At 44.5% G+C, this 22,818-nt stretch overlaps 1 protein-coding gene across 1 annotated transcript in view; it reads left to right on the top strand.

The window, feature by feature from the left end:
* SYNE3 (spectrin repeat containing nuclear envelope family member 3) overlaps nucleotides 1-2,915 on the top strand; it is a 50,725-nt gene extending 47,810 nt beyond the window's left edge. Inside the window, exon 29 of the mRNA XM_069951304.1 lies at nucleotides 1,392-2,915. Within this exon, the coding sequence (XP_069807405.1) occupies nucleotides 1,392-1,586 (195 nt within the window). The 3' untranslated portion in view covers nucleotides 1,587-2,915. The remainder of the gene's footprint in view (nucleotides 1-1,391) is intronic.
* Nucleotides 2,916-22,818: the final 19,903 nt, after the last annotated feature.

The raw sequence follows: 22,818 nt of genomic DNA, 5'->3' as shown, positions 1-22,818 counted from the left end.
ACAGCCTATCCATCACTAGAGATCAGTGACATCACTGAGAATACAGCCTATCCATCACTAGAGATCAGCAGTGACATCACTGAGAATACAGCCTATCCATCACTAGAGATCAGTGACATCACTGAGAATACAGCCTATCCATCACTAGAGATCAGCAGTGACATCACTGAGAATACAGCCTATCCATCACTAGAGATCAGCAGTGACATCACTGAGAATACAGCCTATCCATCACTAGAGATCAGCAGTGACATCACTGAGAATACAGCCTATGCATCACTAGTGATCAGTGACATCACTAAGTATGCGGCCTATCCATCACTAGAGATCAGTGACATCACTGAGAATACAGCCTATCCATCACTAGTGATCTGTGACATCACTAAGTATGCGGCCTATCCATCACTAGAGATCAGTGACATCACTGAGAATACAGCCTATCCATCACTAGAGATCAGTGACATTACTGAGAATACAGCCTATCCATCACTAGTGATCAGTGACATCACTAAGTATGCGGCCTATTCATCACTAGAGATCAGTGACATCACTGAGAATACAGCCTATCCATCACTAGAGATCAGTGACATCACTGAGAATAAAGCCTATCCATCACTAGCGGTGACATCACTGAGAATACAGCCTATCCATCACTAGAGATCAGCGGTGACATCACTGAGATAACAGCCTATCCATCACTAGAGATCAGCGGTGACATCACTGAGAATACAGCCTATCCATCACTAGAGATCAGCAGTGACATCACTGAGAATACAGCCTATCCATCACTAGCAGTGACATCACTGAGAATACAGCCTATCCATCACTAGAGATCAGCAGTGACATCACTGAGAATACAGCCTATCCATCACTAGAGATCAGTAGTGACATCACTGAAAATACAGCTTATCCATCACCAGAGATCAGCAGTGACATCACTCAGTATGCAGCCTATCCATCACTAGAGATCAGTGACATCACTCAGTATGCAGCCTATCCATCACTAGAGATCAGCAGTGACATCACTGAGAATACAGCCTATCCATCACTAGAGATCAGTGACATCACTGAGAATACAGCCTATCCATCACTAGTGATCAGCAGTGACATCACTGAGAATACAGCCTATCCATCACTAGAGATCAGCAGTGACATCACTCAGTATGCAGCCTATCCATCACTAGAGATCAGTGACATCACTCAGTATGCAGCCTATCCATCACTAGAGATCAGCAGTGACATCACTGAGAATACAGCCTATCCATCACTAGAGATCAGTGACATCACTGAGAATACAGCCTATCCATCACTAGAGATCAGCGGTGACATCACTCAGTATGCAGCCTATCCATTGTCTATGTTGTTGGTAACCGGTGTCCTCTTTGTTGCAGACATCGGGGGGTCTCTGCTCCTTCCTGCATCGGGTGTGTTGCGCGGCGTTGCCTTTGCAGTTGCTCCTGCTCCTCCTCCTCCTTTTGGCGTTTCTTCTCCCTCTTCTCCAGGAAACCAAGAACTGCGCCCTGTCCAACAATTTTGCCCGTTCCTTTAACCTGATGCTTAAGTATGACGGGCCCCCTCCCACCTAGAGCCCAGTACATACTGTAACCACTATAATACGGCAGCTTTCCTCCTCCATCATGTATATAGACTGACCAGCCGGTTAACCCTAGCCTTGCCTTGGAGGTCTAGCCCCAGCAATGATAGGGTTAACCGCACCCTGTATATAGCTGTGATGTATATAAAATGGCACAGTAGCGTGTTCTATATTTTATACATTGTATCACTATTTATGGTTTATATAAGGCGCTTTTTTTTTATGTAATTGTATATATTTGAATATATTGTTTTTATGGGTTTTTTGGTATCGACAATCACAAATTACTGTGGGGAAGTCCAGAGGGGTTGTCCAGGATGACGAAAATATGGCGCCACACCTGCCATCAGGCTGTGTGCGGTATTGCACCTCAGCCCTATTTACGTCTGTGGAGCTGCAATACCAGACGCAACCTTTGGGCAGGTGGGGCGATGTTTCTAAAAGAAAACGGACCATTGTTTTTTTAAAATCTGCAGACAACCCCTTTAAGTTTCATATAGAAGTGCATATGCTGGACAGTGCTAAGTGCTAACTTAAAGGGGAATTCCACCTCCCGCCCTCTAGAACCCTCAAGCAGGGATCACCACTGATACACAGAACAGGAAAGTTCTGATAGGATATCACATTGTTGATTTGCACTGATCTCGTCCCCTTTAAGCTCTGGGTGGTGTGTCCATCAGCTTCTTACCATCCCGGTCTAGTCACACCCCCCAGTTGTTTTCTTATTAGCACAAAAAAAATAAAAATTTAATTTGAGGTGGAATTGCCCTTTAAGGACCGCCCCTGCTTTTGTATTTGATACTCTGTTACTTTATAGCTCCACCTTTTTATGCAGATGAATTTTTATATTTTTGGTTTTTAGTACACAGGAAACAATCTGAGATATTGCATTCTCCCTTTAAATTAATTTTTACTAGAAACTTGTCTTTTTGTATGAAGTTTTGATTCCGCAGGAGGAGGGGCCAAGAGAAGCCGCGCTAAGCCGTTGTGGTGCTGGGCTCTTCCTATGGTTTATCACATTCTCCAGTGTTTCCTCTACGGGGTCCCACTATAACTCCCAGCATCTTCTAGAACACTCATATTCCCAATATTCTAGACCAGGGATGTCAAACTCAGACCCTCCAGCTGGACAGCCAACGCTTTAGATTTTGGCTGTCCAGGCATGATGGTAATTGTAGTTTTGTAACAGCTGGAGGGTCTGAGTTTGACACCTGTGTTCTAGACCATTTATAGGCCCACCAGACTAGTGAATGGTCTTGATGTTTTACACAAGGGATAAGGAACCTTGACTCTCCAGTTGTTGCAAAACTACAATTCCCATCATGCCTGGACAGCCAAAGCGTTAGCTTTGGATGTCCAGGCATGATGGGAATTGTAGTTTTACAACAGCTGGAGAGCCAAAGGTTCCCCATCCCTATTCTACACTAATTTGGGTCCTGACATTCTAGACCACTCATGGTTCCAACATTCTTGACCATTTTTGGGCTTGATGTTCCAGACTATGCATGGTCTCAACATTGTAGACCACAGGTGTCAAACTCGCGGCCCTCCAGCTGTTGCAAAACTAAAATTTCCATCATGCTAAAGCTTTGGCTGTCCAGGCATGATGGGAATTTTTCAACAGTTGGAGGGCCACAAGTTTAACACCCCTGTTCCAGACCATTCATGACCCTGACATTTTAGACTATTTAGAGACCCACAACTCATGGTCTTGATGTTCTAGGCTACAAAATTCAAGACCATTTTTGGGCTTGATGTTCTAGACTATTCATGGTCCCAACATTCTAGACCATTTACAGCAATGACATTCTCATCTTTTATAGGCCGACATTTTATACTAGAGAGCCCCAGCCTGCAGCCCTCCATCTGTTGAAAAACTAAAACTCCCATTATGTTCAAACAGATGCAACATGTTGCCTTTTTCATGGCCCTGAAGTTCTAGACCAGTAATGGTTAACCTCGACACTCCGGCTGTTGCAAAACTACAATTCCCATCATGCCTGAACAACCAAAGATATGGCTTTGGATGCCCAGGTATGATGGGAATTGTAGTTTTGCAACAGCTGTAGTGTCAAGGTTAGCCATCACTGTTCTAGACCATTCATGGGCCCCACATTCTAGATCAGTGATCCCCAACCTGAGACTTTCTACCTTTGCAGAACCAAAAGTTTCATTATGCTCAAACCAAATCAAATCATGGTACCAACATTCTAGATCATTGTCTCCTGTACATTGGCTATCAGGTCTTGATTGGAATAGTAGGCTTTTAACAGCTCGAGTGTCACTGGTTGGGGAACTCTGCTAAGGCCATATAATCCTCCCACTGAAGTAAGGCTGCGGCTAATGCGCCGGTTATTACGGTGTTAGCGGATTTAATAGCCGGCGATATAAATAATTACACAGCAGTTTGGGGACAGTGGAGAAGTGAGAGAACTTTGCTCATTTGTAAGACTAGTAACTGCGGGACGGCCTGGTGAATAGTTTTGGCTTTATTATTTTAGGTAACACGAGTAACTACCGAGAAAAAAAAAATAACTTTATTCATGTCGCGTTCTGGAAATTTAATTAAAGCTGGCGTCTTATTCCCCCGAGCGCTGCCTGTTCCCCTAAAGTGACCCAGAACAGAAACGAGACATCAACCCCACCTTTTCACACTGCAGTACCATTTTCTACCACTACTGCTGGCAAGAATCTCCCATAAGCTGTAATGCAACAGCGCCCCCACTCATCATATATCTATACCTGATTCTTTGAATGCAGTATATCAGGATTGATCAGTCCCCAGAGATATCAGACACACATTTTTATTTAGTTATAATAAATCTACATGATATCTTATTGCAGAATTTAGAGGTATAAGATGCCCTGTACCTGGCTGCTACGCCATACAGCAGAGTGGATTTAGTGCTGTGTTGTCTTAGGGCAGCCCAGATAAATCTAGTGTTTCCTGTCTGAGATCCAGGAGGTCGGGGAAGAAATTAAAAATAAATTCAGGAAATTACGTTTAATAAATCTGCAGATGGGACGTCAGCCTGAGGTTACTGTATAATATACAATATTGGGATCTTAGAGGAAAGAAGTCAAGTTAGAGACCTGAAAGATATGGGTAAGGATAGGAGACAGCTTAGAACCTGAGAAAGTCGAGGTGGAGAACGTTCAGGATCTGATGGACACCATGTGAGATTTACTAGAGAGAGTCAGTAGACAGCTAGTAAGGAAGAGACTGTTCAGAATGTGATGGAAACTGCTGGAAATGTAATGGAATTAGAGAGAGTGGAAGATGCGATGGAGAAAGTTCTAGACCAGTAGAATCTGGAAGATTGCGGATCCTTTGGAGATTCAGACAGACATTGTACTAGAGACAGTGTGAGATCTAATAATGATAGAGACAGTTCAGGACCTCACAGAAGGCAACGTTATGTTAGGAGACAGGATGGGAAGAAGTCTGATACAGGTTGGATTGTAATATTGTTGTTTTTATGGAACCTCAGACAATAGATCAACACATTTGTTTTGCATTTGTAACTTGCAGTACCCCTTTTTCACCATTGTCACTGGCAGTTTTTTTTCCATAGACATCAATGCAACAGCGCCCCCATCAGAAAGGGGCAACAGACACAGGCCATGTAACTTCTGTCCTACAGAAGTGTTATATAAACCTGGGTGTACCCACAACATACATTGTCTATGATATAGAATAATATTACTTTTTGTCGCAGTATTACCATCATCATCATCCACATGTCCTGCTGTATTGTCACATCCCTATCCCCATCCCTATACCATACTCCAGCCAGGCACAATGTATGTAGAGCAGGGGTAGGGAACTTTGGCTCTCCAGCAGCTGTTGTAAAACTACAACTCCCATCATGCCTGGACAGCCAAAGCTTTAGCTTTGGCTGTCCAGGCATGATGGGAGTTGTAGTTTTGCAACAGCTAGAGAGCCAATGTCCCCAACCCTTGATGTATTGTAGAGTGTAAGCTCTGTGGAGCAGGGGCTGATGTTTCATGCACTTCTCTATGTATCCTCCATCTACTTTCATTGTATATTGATTTTTTACATGGACAAGGTATAAATAAAGATACCTGAAACCTTCCCAGCAGGAGTTTCATCCCTGATCCTGTTGTCTTATGGGGTGACAATATCCACTCCGTTCTATGAGAGAGAGTGACAACCTAGAATTAGAATTATCTATCAAGTTTACTAGTTCCTGGGAAAGCTGAGTGACAACTTTTCCAGCTCTCCTTAGGGATGCCACCCAGCTTTCCCAGTCATCATCATTACTGACTGAGGCCATCACATATCACATATATCTCATTATAATTTGTTTGCACAGGACAAAAGCTTAGACTGTGTTCACACAGGGGGAGATTTATCAAACATGGTGTAAAGTGAAAGTGGCTCAGTTGCCCCTAGCAACCAATCAGATTCCATCTTTCATTTTCCATAAAGTCTGTGAGGAATGAAAGGTGGAATCTATTATTCACACAATCCTTCATTTCTAGGTACACAATTTGATCCGCAAAAAAAAAAAAATACGGACCCAAGTTTTTTGTACGGATTCTCCAAATGAAGTCTATGGGACGACCAGAAAAAAAAATTTAGGATCTGCAGGAAAATACGGACTCCCCAAGTGATGTTACGTACAGAAAGTGATCACATGACCTCTCCTATACATTGAGAGCTGTGCATGTCCTTTTGTCTTAGGGTGGTATTACACGGGCCAATGGGGGCCCGATAATACCTGTAAACGAGCAGCGATCTGCTAGATCGTTGCTCGTTTACTTGGCCTATTACACGGCCCGATAATCGTTAAACAAGGGCTGCAGGGACATCGTTACCGATGTCCTTGCAGCCTTTGTTTAAACTGTATACATACCTAATCCATGGTCCAGGGTTCCTCTTCTTCTTAACTTCTCCCCGGGTCAGCGCACTTCAGCTTCACAGCGGCTTGTCTCTGCTGACAGGCCGCTCGGCCTGGCTGCGGCGGTTCCGGCCTGTGATTGGCCGAGGGGCCTGTCAGCTGACACAGGCTGCTGAGAAGCCGGAGCGCACGGGACCCGGTAAGAAGCTCTGAGGAAGAGGAACCCCGGACCATGGATTAGGTATGTATTCTTCTTTGCTAAGCTGCGCACCGCTATTACACGTAGCAGTGCACGGTCGGCGCCCGACAATTATAGGTCTGAACTTATATCAACGATCCCCGATGACAACAATCATCGGCTGATCGTTGTCTTTAGTACACGGAACGATAATCGGCCCGATTCGGTCGATTATCGTTCCGTGTAATAGTACCCTTAGCTTTTTAGGGGTCGGGCATCTTTTTTTGAACCAGTTCAACTTTAATTAAAAGCACTGTCCTTGTTTTTTTTTTTTTGTTTTTTTTGAGCTACAAAAAAATGCAGGTTGCGGATGCACTTCATACAGATTTTTTGGGTATGTGATAGCCGATACAATGTACGGACCTGAAAAAAACACCCAACGTGTGAATGAGGCCTCAGGCTATGTTCACACACAGTATTTTTGCTCAGTATTTTGCAACCAAAAACCAGGAGCGGATAGAAAACACAGAAAGGCTATGTTCACACACTGGAACCTTGTAGTAATGGAAGATCCACCGATGCAATGCAGTAAAAGAGTAAACTTTATTTCCACATCTAAAACATGATACAAAATAATAAAAACATGCATGTGTTTTTATTATTTTGTATCATGTTTTACATGTGGAAATAAAGTTTACTCTTTTACTGCATTGCAGCGGTGGATCTTCCATAACTACAAGGTTCTCGCTATCACCTGCCGGCACCAGGTGTTCCGGACTACCTGCTCTTTCCCAGGATACCTCTTCATGCAATTGGGTCAAGCACAAGCTGCAAGGGTGAGCTGGTTGCATCCTGCTTCTGCCTATGTTCACACACTGTTGAAACTGAGTGGATGTCCGTCATTTAGGGTACAAACACACACAGCGTATACGCAGCAGATACGCAGCAGATTTGATGCTGTGTTCAGTTATTTAGATGTAATCTGCTGCGTATCGCAGCAGTAAATACGCAGCGTATATGCCGTGTGTGTTTGTACCCTTAATGGCATTAAACACCCATTGTTTTCAAAATAACAGTAATTATTTGCCTTAGGGCCCTATTTCACGGGACGATTATCGTTCGATAATCGTTAACGATAAACGATCCAAACGACCGCTATTACAAAAGATCGTTCACCCATTTACATGGAAAGATAATCGTTACTTATGATCGTTCTTGCGGTCGTCTTGTCGTCGCTATTGCGTTCGTCACTGCTGCGAACAACCGAACGACTTCTTATGTCCAGGTCTTATTAAACAATCAACGATTTCTCGTTCGGTCGTTAGTCGTTAACTGCTATTCAAACTAACGATTATGGTTTAAAATTCGAAAGATTTAACGATAATCGTCCAGTGGAATAGGGCCCTTACTATGTATATGCGATATTTCAGTTGGCTACTATGTTATATGGGGATAAGGGGCTGCTCCTTCACATATTGTCATTATTATAATGTATCTCCCTGATGATCTGTGAGACACTTTTATAAACAGAGAAACGCGTAGGAGGTTAATCGTCCGGGTGATCGCTATATCGTCCGGGCAGCCCATAGAAGATAGCGTTGGTCTGCTGCCACCGCTTCTATTCCACAGAGCAACGGCAGCAGATCGCTGCTATACTAGTCGTTTGTCTTTCAACATGTTAAAAGACAAACGACGGCAACGATCAGCCGACATCGTTCATGTCGGCCGATCGTCTTCTATTACACGAGACTATTATCGACCGATAAACGTTTTGTGTAATAGGGCCTTTAGGTTTGAGTGCGGTATCCTGTCGAGTTTTTTAGCCACCAGGGTTAGCAGTGGGGTCAGTCCCCTTCCACACTATATTTTGCTGACCCATCTATGCATATAATGTAGGACAGGTGTAGGAAACCTTGGCTGTCCAGCTGTTGCAAACTACAACTCCCATCATACTTGATGGGAGTTGTAGTTTTGAAAAAGCTGGAGAGCTGAGACATCCTACTGCTGCTGCAGGATGTGTTGGACATACCTGCTTATAACTGGTGCATTAATATCATTTTGGTTATTTCATGTTTTTCACACGGCCTACTTATTATTTTTTCACATTAGAATTGTAAAGTGCTGCGGAATCTGTTGGCGCTATATAAATAAAAATTAATATTATTATTATTATTATTATTATTGAGAGGTAAAAGGATAAGACTCCCAATCTGAGTGCTGTCACCGCCGAAATGGCTTCAGACGCCTATAGCTATAACAGTGGCTGGAGAGGGAAAGGGCGACATCTGGTGGCAGTGAGGAGAATTACCAGTACAATGAACGCTCCATGTCACAGATATTTACATCCTGGGATCTTAGTGTTTGCTGATAATGTTGAGTGTTAATACTGGGTATAATATCCTCTGAATTACTTCTCATCCTTCTTTGGGCCAGTTCACACGGAGCAGAAGTGGTCTGCGCTGAAAATCCAGCCTGTAAAATTGCTGCAAAGCCAATTTCCATTGAGTTCAATGGAAATTTCTCTGCAGTTAACACAGCAGAATTTCCGCACTGAACGTTTCGCGGCGGATCTGCTTTCCTCCAGAAGAATGGACGTGGCGGAATCCTATAGAAATCAGTGGGGCTTTGATTTCCCTCTGTGAGATTTTTCTGTGTGGAATCAGCACGGAATTACCTTGTGGTAAAAAAACAAAAAATGATGTAATGTAACAAAAAATCATCAACCCAGGGTTTTTGTTTTCCTTTTTTTTTGTTTACACCGTTCGCTGTGCAGGAACAATGTCGCTATATTTTAATAGATTGGACAATCAGGCACACTATGGCATAGAATATGTAAAATATTACATATTTTATTTGTATAATGGGAAAGAAGGGGGGTGACTTTAAATTATCTTGGCAGAGGGGGCTTTGGAATATTTTTAAAAACATTTTTATTTTTTACACTTTTTAATTCCCCCTGGTGATTATTACTAGAGATGAGCGAACCTGCCGAGCCTATGGCTATGGCTGTATCCCAGTTTTCCAGGCGGTCCTCAGGCTGTATCCAGCCTCTCCACGGAGCTGGCAGACAGCGGGAATCAGAAGCCGAGAGTTCAGGTTCATACAAACCCGAACCTTGGCAGGTTCTCTCATCTCTAATTATTACATTCAATCACTGGATTGCATATACTGATCAATGCTGTGCCTTGCATAGCATTGATCAGTTTTATCTGGAGTTCGCCTGAGGCAGACTCTATGAGAAGATCGCGGATCAGACCACACGAAGGTAAGTATAACAACTCAGGAAGTCCGGGAAACCGATCAGGACTTTCACCAATCACACTACGGGGGTCTCAATTGGTTAATCACAAGAGCTGCTTCTGTCTATAATACTTGCTATGATCGCTGTGGCTCGCCTCATAGCTGCACAGCAGAGAACGGCGTATGGGTATGGCATGGGTCGTCTAGGGGTTAAAGATAATGAGCTTTAGCTGGGTATTATTAGGATGGAAGTACATGTTCACACACCAGAGACTATAGCATACTTTACCATAGACACTAATGCAACAGCGCCCCCTGATGTGAGACCTACATACTGTAGTGATATCGGAATAACATTTATATACAGAAACATTAGGGTCAGTGCCCCCTGGTATATAATACAGGATGTAACTCAGGATAGGTAATGTAATGTATGTACACAGTGACCCCACCAGCAGAATAGTGAGCGCAGCTCTGGAGCATGATACAGGATGTAATTCAGGATCAGTAATGTAATGTATATACACAGTGACCCCTCCAGCAGAATAGTGAGTGCAGCTCTGGGGTATAATACAGGATGTAACTCAGGATCAGTACAGGATTAGTAATGTATGTACACAGTGACCCCACCAGCAGAATAGTGAGTGCAGCTCTGGGGTATAATACAGGATGTAACTCAGGATCAGTACAGGATCAGCAATGTAATGTGTGTACACAGTGACCGCACCAGCAGAATAGTGAGTGCAGCTCTGGGGTATAATACAGGATGTAACTCAGGATCAGTACAGGATCAGTTATGTAATGTATGTACACAGTGATCCCACCAGCAGAATCTATTACAGTGATCCATTCTGCATTGGCATCTTATTGGTTGTGTAATTGTCTCAGCAATCTAGACCTCTCCATAACTCTGACATCTGTGGGTCCAGCATATTGGCCATAGTATCAGACCATGATTATAGTTTCCTTAGGCTTATATATTGGCTGCATTGATATCCATAATTGTGGCATCCAGATTTCCCAGGCGCAGATATAAATCTTAGATCTCTAAGGGAAGGAAGGAGTTATTGTTTGCTTTATGGGAACCTGATGAAGCATTTTAGGCCATATAATCCTCCCACTGAAGTAAGGCTGCGGCTTAATGCGCCGGTTATTACGGTGTTAGCGGATTTAATAGCCGGCGATATAAATAATTACACAGCAGTTTGGGGACAGTGGAGAAGTGAGAGAACTTTGCTCATTTGTAAGACTAGTAACTGCGGGACGACCTGGTGAATAGTTTTGGCTTTATTATTTTAGGTAACACGAGTAACTACCGAGAAAAAAAAAAAACTTTATTCATGTCGCGTTCTGGAAATTTAATTAAAGCTGGCGTCTTATTCCCCCGAGCGCTGCCTGTTCCCCTAAAGTGACCCAGAACAGACACAGGACATCAACCCCACCTTTTCACACTGCAGTACCATTTTCCACCACTACTGTTAGCAAGAATCTCCCATAAGCTCCAATGCAACAGCGCCCCCACTCATCATATATCTATACCTGATGCTTAGAATGCAGTATATCAGGATCAGTCCCCAGAGATATCAGACACACATTTTTATTTAGTTATAATAAATCTACATGATATCTTATTGCAGAATTTAGAGGTATAAGATACCCTGTACCTGGCTGCTGCGGCGTATAGCAGAGCGGATTTAGTGCTGTGTTGTCTTTGGGCGGCCCAGATAAATCTAGTGTTTCCTGTCTCAGATCCAGGAGGTTGGGGAAGAAATTAAAAATAAATTCAGGAAATTATGTTTTAATAAATCTACAGATGTGGATAATACACAGTAGAGACAATGGAGACAATCTAGGAAATTCAGATTAGTCTAACATTTTGCAAGAGAGGGGTATGAGAGACAACAGAGAGACAGATGGCTGTAGAGACAGCACAGGGTCTGATAGGAAAAGCAGACTGATTTCTAATCAAAAACAGCACCACCCCTGTCCTCAGGTCGTGTTTGGTATTACAACTAGGTTCCATTTAATAATATAGAACTGAGCTGCAATACCACGTACCACCTCAGGACAAGGGTGGTGCTGATCCTGGAAGTTGAAACATTGGGGGGTATTTATCAAACATGGTGTAAAGTGAAACTGGCTCAGTTGCCCCTAACAACCAATCAGATTCCACCTTTAATTTTCCAAAGAGTCTGTGAGGAATGAAAGGTGGGATCTGATTGGTTGCTAGGGGCAACTGAGCCAGTTTCACTTTACACCATGTTTGATAAATCTCCCCCTACATAGAGGAGAGTGTGGACATTTGTGGGTTAATGGTGAATCAGACAGCACAGGATGTGTAGTTTAGAGACAGCCTGGGATCTTTAGAGACTGCTCAGGATTATACAGACCGTTTATTGTCTTGGGCGGTAATTTAGTGTCCCACTACATGTTTTTTACATCTCTGTAAAAGTGCATCACTCTAGTGTCACAGGTTAGAACAGGAGGCCGCTGTTCCATACTCCAACCACTAGATGTCACACTCACACAGCACAGCTGCAGCTAACACTAGGTCTAGCTGCACACACACTTCCTAGATAGTAACTACTTCCTTTAGTAGTTAGTTAGTGCCATCACTACAGGGGTACTAGACCACACCCCTAGGGAAACTGGAGACAAGGGGGTCTTCACAACTTGTCTACACCAAAGATTTTACAGCTAAAACAGGACAGTCCACCACCTCAGAGAGAAAGGACGGATTATTTAAGACTGAAGCTGCTCTCTACTGACAAGACGCTCAGCTTTGTAGGAAGGATACTATAAGCCAGCTACACCCGGAACAGAGACCTGGGACTTGTACTACCCCATTAGGACAGAAACCCAACACCGTGGGGCACAAGGCGATTAGGTGAAATAACTGGGATTCATCCATACGAGAGTACGAGGATTTCTTCAACACTTCACCAGAGTACATAGTACATTAGGCAAGGGCCCTTTCATCCGGTCCCTGACACCTGTTACTGTTTCTTCTATCAACTCATCTATCTATCTATTGGAGTATTATTGCTGAATATTTTTGTACCTGAACACTGTTTGTCACTGTTTTACACCAAGAAACCTTTTTCAAGTTAAGTTTGAAAGTTGCTTAAAGTGGGACTCTGCTGTCGCACCTGCACTTCACACCTCTCCTAACCAAGGTCTGGTTGCCGCTCCTGGCCACCATGACTAGTAGCCTCCAAAACACCAGAACCCACCAGCAGGTGTAACATCTGTTCCAGCAACCCGGGCCATGGCAGAAAGGTATGTTGGGAAAAAGTGGATGCAGACAGTGTCGGACTGGAGTGCCTTGGGCCCACCAGGGGAAATCATTCTTGGGGCCCACCCTTCTGCCACTATATTTATGTATGGTAACATTAATAAGGGTCCAGTAACACGGCCTGATATGGGGCAGTGTAGGGCTGCAAACGATTGCTAATCAGCAGGGCAGGAATACACAGAGATGTGCGGCCAACAACGATTTTTACAGCCGCACAAAAGATCAAATCAGCCGACTATCAGGCATTTGCTCGCTTGTCAGCTGATCTCTGGCACTTTTACATGGGGCTTCCTAGGAGCGCTTGTTACCGATAATTGGCCGGTGTAATTGGGCTATAAGACAATTTTCTTTGCATGATAACACTGTATACTACTGTATGCTACCAATAACACCAGTATATAAAGAGCAAATATCCCCACACATATTACCGCCATACTGTTACTGACCAAATCCTGTATACTGAGAGTGATATTACCAATAATACCAGTATATAGGAGGGAAATATTATCATCATACATATTACCGCCATACTGTTACTGACCAAATCCTGTATACTGAGAGTGATATTACCAATAATACCAGTATATAGGAGGGAAATATTATCATCATACATATTACCGCCATACTGTTACTGACCAAATCCTGTATACCAATATTACCAATAATACCAGTATACAAGGGGGAAATATTACACCACACCACAACCACTACCATCACTATATTGTTACTGACCAAATCCAGTATACTAAGACCAATAAAACACAGTACCGGATTACAAGTGACAAATACACATACTGTACCACATACTGACTAACAACGCCACACACTGACTAACACCACCACATACTGACTAACACCACCACATACTGACTAATACCATCACTGCTACTGACTAACACCACCACATACTGACTAACACCACCGCTGCTACTGAATAATCCACTGTACACAGATCACTATCACCTCATCCAGTCATATAGAGATGGACGCAGCTCTACACAGGCTCTATACACCATAAACATTACAGTGCAGTTACATCAGGTGACTCACAGGGGACGTCTTCTCTGATCAGAGTTCTTCCCTCTTCTTCTTCTTCTCCATCTGTCCTGGGCCGTTATGACAACTTCTCCGAGACACGAATACACAGAATCTGCCAGACAAACAATATTAGGCTCCTCACTCTGGCACCATCCTCAGCTCTCTACAAACTGCACATCTGTACTGTCCCCTTTACACCCTCATTTAGTGGGTAGCCCTTACTCTATGTATATATATATATATCCCTTATGGTATATGGTCCCCTCTGTGTAGACACCTTATAGATGGTCCTTTGTTCAGTCCTCCATATAGATAGCCCCCAGTGTTGTCCATGTCCCATATAGGTAAACCCCTTTATGTTTTCCATCCCCATATATATAGCCGCTCCATGTTGTCCTTCTTCAATATAGATAGCCCCCTCATGTTGTCCATTCCCCCCTATAGCCCCTCATGTTGTCCATCCGCCTATAGCCCCCTCATGTTGTCCATCCACCTATAGCCCCCTCATGTTGTCCATCCCCCCTATAGCCCCCCCTTATGTTGTTCATCCCCCTATAGCCCCCTTATATTGTCCATCCCCCCTATAGACCCCCTTATGTTGTCCATCCCCCTAATAGCCTCCCTCATGTTGTCCATCCCTCCTATAGCCCCAAGTGCTGTCCATCCCCGCTATAGCCCCCCTCATGCTGGCCATCACCCCTGTAGCCCGTGATGTCCATCCCCCCCTATAGCCCCCCATGCTGTCCATCCCCCCCGTAGCCCCCCTCATGCTTTCCATCCCCCCCGTAGCCCCCCTCATGCTGTCCATCCCCCCCGTAGCCCCCCTCATGCTGTCCATCCCCCCGTAGCCCCCCTCATGCTGTCAATCCCCCTATAGCCCCCATATATTGTCCACCACCCCCTATAGCCCCCCTCATGCTGTCCATCCCCCTATAGCCCCCCATATATTGTCCATCCCCCCCTGTAGCCCCCCTCATGCTGGCCATCCCCCTATAGCCCCCCATATATTGTCCATACCCCCCCTATAGCCCCCCATATATTGTCCACCCCCCCTATAGCCCCCCTCATGCTGTCCATCCCCCTATAGCCCCCCATATATTGTCCATCCCCCCCTGTAGCCCCCCTCATGCTGTCCATCCCCCTATAGCCCCCCATATATTGTCCATACCCCCCCTATAGCCCCCCATATATTGTCCATCCCCCCCTGTAGCCCCCCTCATGCTGTCCATCCCCCTATAGCCCCCCATATATTGTCCATCCCCCCTATAGCCCCCCATATATTGTCCACCCCCCCTATAGCCCCCCTCATGCTGTCCATCCCCCTATAGCCCCCCATATATTGTCCACCCCCCCTATAGCCCCCCTCATGCTGTCCATCCCCCTATAGCCCCCCATATATTGTCCATCCCCCCCTGTAGCCCCCCTCATGCTGGCCATCCCCCTATAGCCCCCCATATATTGTCCACCCCCCCCCTATAGCCCCCCTCATGCTGGCCATCCCCCTTATAGCCCCTAGTGATGTCCCCCTATGATAAAAGGAAAACAAAACAAAACCCAACTCACCTGTCACCACGCTCCCCCGTCGGTCGCGGGCCTCTTCTCTCTTCTATTCCCTGACAGATGAGCAGCTCCTGGTCCCGGGCAGCTCCGTCACCACTGAGCTCCGTGCGTGCCGCAGCGGCTGGGACTTCCGGTATGCGCTACGTGTACCGGAAGTCCCAGCTGCCGCACCGCGCACAGGGCTCAGTGGTGACGGAGCTGCCCAGGACCAGGAGCTGCGCATCTGTCAGGGGTGGCGGAGGCACGCTTGTGACCGCAAGCAAGAAGCTGCTTGCGGTCACAAGAGTGATTGACAGCGCGGGAAGCCTATGGCTTCTTGCGCTGTCAATCGAAAGACTGACACATTTAACTGGAAGCGATCGCTGCAATCGCTTCCAGTTAAAAGGGTGAGGAGCGGCAGTCGGCGGCTGAGTGGGCCCCCCAGGAGCAGGGGGGCCCCGCTGGGCTTACTGGGTGGAGACCACATTGATGTGGTCTCCATTCCTTGTGTCCCCTGACTGGGGGGCGGGGCCTACTCCTGCTCGGGGCCCACCGGGGAAATCCCCGTTCCCCCGGTGGCCCAGTCCGACACTGGATGCAGAGACCTCTGATTGTGATGCCTGGACAGCCAAAGCTTCTGCTTGAAATTCCTCGCCTATTCAGCACTGGCAGAATAGGAGTGGAATTCGAGTGGAATTCAAGCAGATTTTCAAGCAGAATTCAACCCCCTTGACTTCTATAGGATTCCTCTAGGGGAATCCGCCCAAAGAATTGACATGCCAATTCCGCTGTGTGCACAAATAAGCGGAAAGCCCATTAAAGCCAATGTCCATTCACGATGTTCTTTCTTTACAAGGGGAATTTTGCGTGCATTTTGCCGTGGTATCCGCCTAAAAATCCGCAAGAATTTCTCAGTGTGAACCCAGCCAAAGGCTGGGTTCACGAGGAATTGTAGAGGAAAGTTTTCTGCCTGAAATTCCTTGCCTATTCAGCTCTTAAAGGGGTTATCCAGCGCTACAAAAACATGGCCACTTTCCCCCTACTGTTGTCTCCAGATTGGGTGGGGTTTTGAAACTCAGTTCCATTGAAGTAAATGGAGCTTAATTGCAAACTGCACCTGAACTGGAGACAACAGTAGGGGGGAAAGTGGCCATGTTTTTGTAGCGCTGGATAATCCCTTTAATAGGAGCGGAATGCAAGCAGATTTTCAAACAGGGTTCAAGACCCATTAACTTCTATAGGATTCCTCTAGCGAAATCTGCTTGAAAGAATTGACATGCCAATTCTTCAGGCGGAGAGCGGATCTGCGGCGGAATATTCAGCACGGAAATTCCGCTGTGTAACAACTAAGCAGAAAGCCTATTAAAGCCAATGTACATTCACGATGTTCATTCTTAACGGGCAGAATTACGGGCAGATTCCATGCGCATTTTGCTGTGAAATCCGCCTGAAAATCCATGAGAATTCCTCAGTGTGAACCCAGCCAAGCAAACGTTTTTGAGTCGATACAATGATATCCTCCGGTGTAGACGGCGGCGGCGGCCCATACACATCGGCCCTGAGCGGCGCCCGCCATGACACATAAATCTTCAGCCTTCAGCAGAACTTTGCTTTCTGTTTATTGGCGGAACAGAAGAAGAGGCGGGGCCGTGCGCTGCGGCCATAAATCTCCCCCGCTCACCGTCTATTATGGCCTCTCCCTGCACTCTTACGCTCTACGGATTGTCGTACATCATCCGGGATAGAGAAGGCGGCCGACCCCGCAGTGAACGGAATTATAGACGACGTTTCCTTAAATCAGGTCACGAGCTTCCAGCAATCTTACACTGCAGGTAAATGGTAAATTGGAAACACACCCCACCCCCATCCCGGGGGGCCCAAACCTATATTATCGCTACCAGAGCCTTGTAAATCTCCCAGGTCACTACCCCATACATATATATCACCCCGGTCATTATGGAGTCACCCTGGATTTTACATACTCAGCTCAACTACTTTTCCATATTGTATATTAGATAGATGCCTGCACGCTGTGATTGCCTTAGCATCTGTGGTGGGGCGGGAAGGGGGGGGGGGGGAACCTGATTTCGAGGCGACGTCCATGCGGTTAATAAGTTCTCGGCGCATAATCTCACATGCAGATAAGTCACCGGCGGGAGGTAAAATCCTCTTAATTACTTCTGTGACTGGGAAAGCTGGATGATCGCCAACAAGTCCGCCATTACAGCTCTCAGCAGGGCACAGGGAAAGCTGGGTGACAGCTGCTATAGGGGATGTGATGGCAGCCATATAGGTTGTCACCCAGCTTTCCCAAAAACCTATGAGTCAGTGTCAAACAAGATAGATAGATAGGAGATAGATAGGAGATAGATAGATAGATAGATAGATAGATAGATAGATAGATAGATAGATAGGAGATAGATAGATAGATAGATAGATAGATAGATAGATAGATAGATAGATAGGAGATAGATAGATAGATAGATAGGAGATAGATAGATAGATAGATAGATAGGAGATAGATAGATAGGAGATAGATAGATAGATAGGAGATAGATAGATAGATAGATAGATAGATAGATAGATAGGAGATAGATAGATAGATAGATAGATAGATAGATAGATAGATAGATAGATAGATGGATAGGAGATAGATAGATACATAGATAGATAGATAGATAGATAGATAGATAGTAAATGGATAGGAGATAGATAGATAGATAGATAGATAGATAGATAGATAGGAGATAGATAGATAGATAGATAGGAGATAGATAGATAGATAGATAGATAGATAGATAGATAGATAGGAGATAGATAGATAGATAGGAGATAGATGGATAGATAGATAGATAGATAGGAGATAGATAGATAGATAGATAGATAGATAGATAGATAGATAGATAGATAGATGGATAGGAGATAGATAGATACATAGATAGATAGATAGATAGATAGATAGATAGATAGATAGATAGTAAATGGATAGGAGATAGATAGATAGATAGATAGATAGATAGGAGATAGATAGATAGATAGATAGATAGATAGATAGATAGGAGATAGATAGATAGATAGATAGATAGGAGATAGATAGATAGATAGATAGATAGTAAATGGATAGGAGATAGATAGATAGATAGATAGATAGATAGATAGATAGATAGATAGATAGATAGAATAAATATGCTGTCCTATGATTTGGTGCTGATCTGTCACATTGCGGCTCTTCCTGTCGCTTGTTCTCTGCAGCTTCATCCGGTTTTATTCCATCATTTGCAGAATTACTGTGGATTGGCCCCTAATCCCCTCCATTGAACGACCCTAGCAGATGTCGGGGGGCGGCGGACCTCTGCCTACAACTCCCACTGTGGGACATCAGTCTATAAATCGCCGTCTGTCTCCGTGCACATCTGTAACGCATTACTGCGCCATTCCCTGCGCACAGTGACACAACCGCCGGAGAAAAGCGGCAGTGATGGAGGGACGGCCAGCGCCAATCTTGTACTAACACCCCCCATCCACTTATACAGTTTAGATAGTTATACAACCCTGTGGAGCTGCAGATTTACCTTTCTATAGTCACTTTGTATAAATGTCTACCGAGCTTTCTTAGACTCCTGAATGGTAAAGCTACCTAGATATGCAGTCAAAGGGGTACTCCAGCAAAATGAAAAAAATATTTCAAATCAACCGGTGTCATGAAGTTATGTATATTTGTAATTTTCTTCTATTTAAAAATCTCCAGTTTTCCAGTACTTAGCAGCTGCTGTATGTCCTGCAGGAAGTGGTGTATTCTTTACAGTCTGACACAGTGCTGCCACCTCTGTCCATGTCTGGAATTGTCCAGAGCAGGAGAGGTTTTCTATGGGGATTTGCTGCTGCTCTGGACAGTTCCTAACATGGACAGAGGTGGCAGCAGAGAGCACTGTGTCAGACTGGAAAGAGTACATCACTTCCTGCAGGACATACAGCAGATGATAAGTACTGAACGACTGGAGATCTTTTAATTAAAAATCTATATAACTTTGTGACACAAGTTGATTTAAAAAGAAAAAAGATTTTGTCAGAGTTCCACTTTAAACTATGACCCCCCCCCCTACTGTCCTATGGCCACCAAACAGGGCAGATTTTACTAGGTGACAACTAACTTAAATGCAGTATTGGTGGCCATATCAATTGTCACCCAACTTTCTTAGACTCCTGAATGACGAAGCCACCCAGGTATGCAGCAATACTATGATCCCCTCTCTCCTATAACTACCATAATAGACAGATGTCCCCGGAGAGGAGGGTCCCAGCCTTTGTATATACAATACCGGGGACCATGCTCTTTTCATCCAGCTTTCTTAGACTCCTGAGGGACAGAGATGCCTAATCCCTCTATGCCATTGCCATGTAGCTGGGGGGCCGGAGAGATATCCTGGCCGACCACATCTGTGTGTAATGATGGCCGTGCTGATCGCCCCCTGTCATCTATAAGAGACTGGGGATATTCTAGGAACAGGAAGACACGTTATCTGCCGCCGCCGCTAATTAAATATGGCGATTCACGGATGGACGGACGGATGGACACCTGGAATCCTGGCAGCTATAATCTGCACTTCCCCAAAGCCTAAAACATGGGGGAGGGGGCAACCAACCGTGACCCCAAAATCTACATATTCCTGCTCTAATACACAAGACATCTACAGATCAAGTAGAACTCTACCTGTAACATGTATGTAGCAGAGCTGTATGTGTGTAACATGTATGTAGCAGAGCTGTATGTGTGTAACATGTATGTAGCAGAGCTGTATGTGTGTAACATGTATGTAGCAGAGCTGTATGTGTGTAACATGTATGTAGCAGAGCTGTATGTGTGTAACATGTATGTAGCAGAGCTGTATGTGTGTAACATGTATGTAGCAGAGCTGATCTGTATGTGTATAACATGTATGTAGCAGAGCTGTATGTGTGTAACATGTATGTAGCAGAGCTGTATGTGTGTAACATGTATGTAGCAGAGCTGTATGTGTGTAACATGTATGTAGCAGAGCTGTATGTGTGTAACATGTATGTAGCAGAGCTGTATGTGTGTAACATGTATGTAGCAGAGCTGTATGTGTGTAACATGTATGTAGCAGAGCTGATCTGTATGTGTATAACATGTATGTAGCAGAGCTGTATGTGTGTAACATGTATGTAGCAGAGCTGTATGTGTGTAACATGTATGTAGCAGAGCTGTATGTATATAACATGTATGTAGCAGAGCTGATCTGTATGTATATATCATGTATGTAGCATAGCTGTATGTGTGTAACATGTATGTAGCAGAGCTGTATGTGTGTAACATGTATGTAGCAGAGCTGTATGTGTGTAACATGTATGTAGCAGAGCTGTATGTGTGTAACATGTATGTAGCAGAGCTGTATGTGTGTAACATGTATGTAGCGGAGCTGATCTGTATGTATATAACATGTATGTAGCAGAGCTGATCTGTATGTATATATCATGTATGTAGCATAGCTGTATGTGTGTAACATGTATGTAGCAGAGCTGTATGTGTGTAACATGTATGTAGCAGATCTGTATGTGTATAACATGTATGTAGCAGAGCTGATCAGTATGTATATTATGTGTGTAGCAGAGCTGATATGTATGTATATATCATGTATGTAGCAGAGCTGATATGTATGTATATCACATGTATGTAGCAGAGCTGATATGTATGTATATCACATGTATGTAGCAGAGCTGATCTGTATGTATATAACATGTATGTAGCAGAGCTGATCTGTATGTATATAACATGTATGTAGCAGAGCTGATCTGTATGTGTATAACATGTATGTAGCAGAGCTGATCAGTATGTATATTATGTGTGTAGCAGAGCTGATATGTATGTATATATCATGTATGTAGCGGAGCTGATCAGTATGTATATCACATGTATGTAGCAGAGCTGATATGTATGTATATCACATGTATGTAGCAGAGCTGATATGTATGTATATCACATGTATGTAGCAGAGCTGATCTGCATGTATATAACATGTATGTAGCAGAGCTGATCTGTATGTATATAACATGTATGTAGCAGAGCTGATCTGTATGTGTATAACATGTATGTAGCAGAGCTGATCAGTATGTATATCACATGTATGTAGCAGAGCTGATCAGTATGTATATCATGTATGTAGCAAAGGAGATGTGTTGGGGAACAGCTGACAGCCCGATGCCTGGGGTAAGCGAGTGCCAATGTGCTAGATTGGCGCTCCCTTAATGTGCCTATTACACGGTTATGGGGTACCTTGAAGAATAGAGTCTACTGTGACAGCCTTGCATCAGCGTCAGATCTGAAGGACGGCATCAGTCACCATGTTGTAGTGGTGGTAGCTGACCGAGGTCACAGGTCGCTGCCCACTCCACCATGTTTATAAATAGAGAAAGTTACTAAAAAAACAACACATTTATCGAACATCTGTGGCCTGATGTGCATTGCTATAGCGCCACCTATAGGTGACTATTTGAAATTGGAGAAATCTTGTTTCTCTTACCCTCTAGATTTGAAAATTTTGATTTGATAGCTATTCTGGATTACTGGACAACACTGATAATCCAGCACCTGCAGCAGTGATGCCAGATTAAAGGAATATTCCGGTCTATAGGACAGTTTAGCCTTTACCTGAGCTGCATCCGGCATCTGATTCAGGAGCCTCCTCCAAGCCAAATAAAACAGGCCGGTGACCCCCGAGGAGTTTCCTAAGCAGGACCAGATTGCCCAAGAAAAATGAAACATTAACCTCTTAGCATATACATAGAGAGCGAGGCCGCAGAGGCCGCAGCGCAATAAAACAGGCTGGAAAAACACATCGGGAACCCCCCGGGGACCCCCAAATTTATAGGAAATCCAATAAAAGTCAGAGAACAAATAGCCGGGGCTCCCAGCGGCTCAGCCCGCGGCCAATAAAACGCTGCGCCAATCAGATGGGAAGGGGACAGGCGAGAGGCTTAGCCCCCGAGAAAGAGAAACTGTAAGACCAAAGAGCCGTAGAGCGTCCGCACTCGCGCCAATAACGGCGGTGAT

This window comes from Dendropsophus ebraccatus, chromosome 13, assembly GCF_027789765.1.
Source record: "Dendropsophus ebraccatus isolate aDenEbr1 chromosome 13, aDenEbr1.pat, whole genome shotgun sequence".
NCBI classification, from domain to species: domain Eukaryota; kingdom Metazoa; phylum Chordata; class Amphibia; order Anura; family Hylidae; genus Dendropsophus; species Dendropsophus ebraccatus.
Note: the sequence above shows the minus strand (reverse complement) of the source record. Positions and strands in the feature narration are given on the sequence as shown.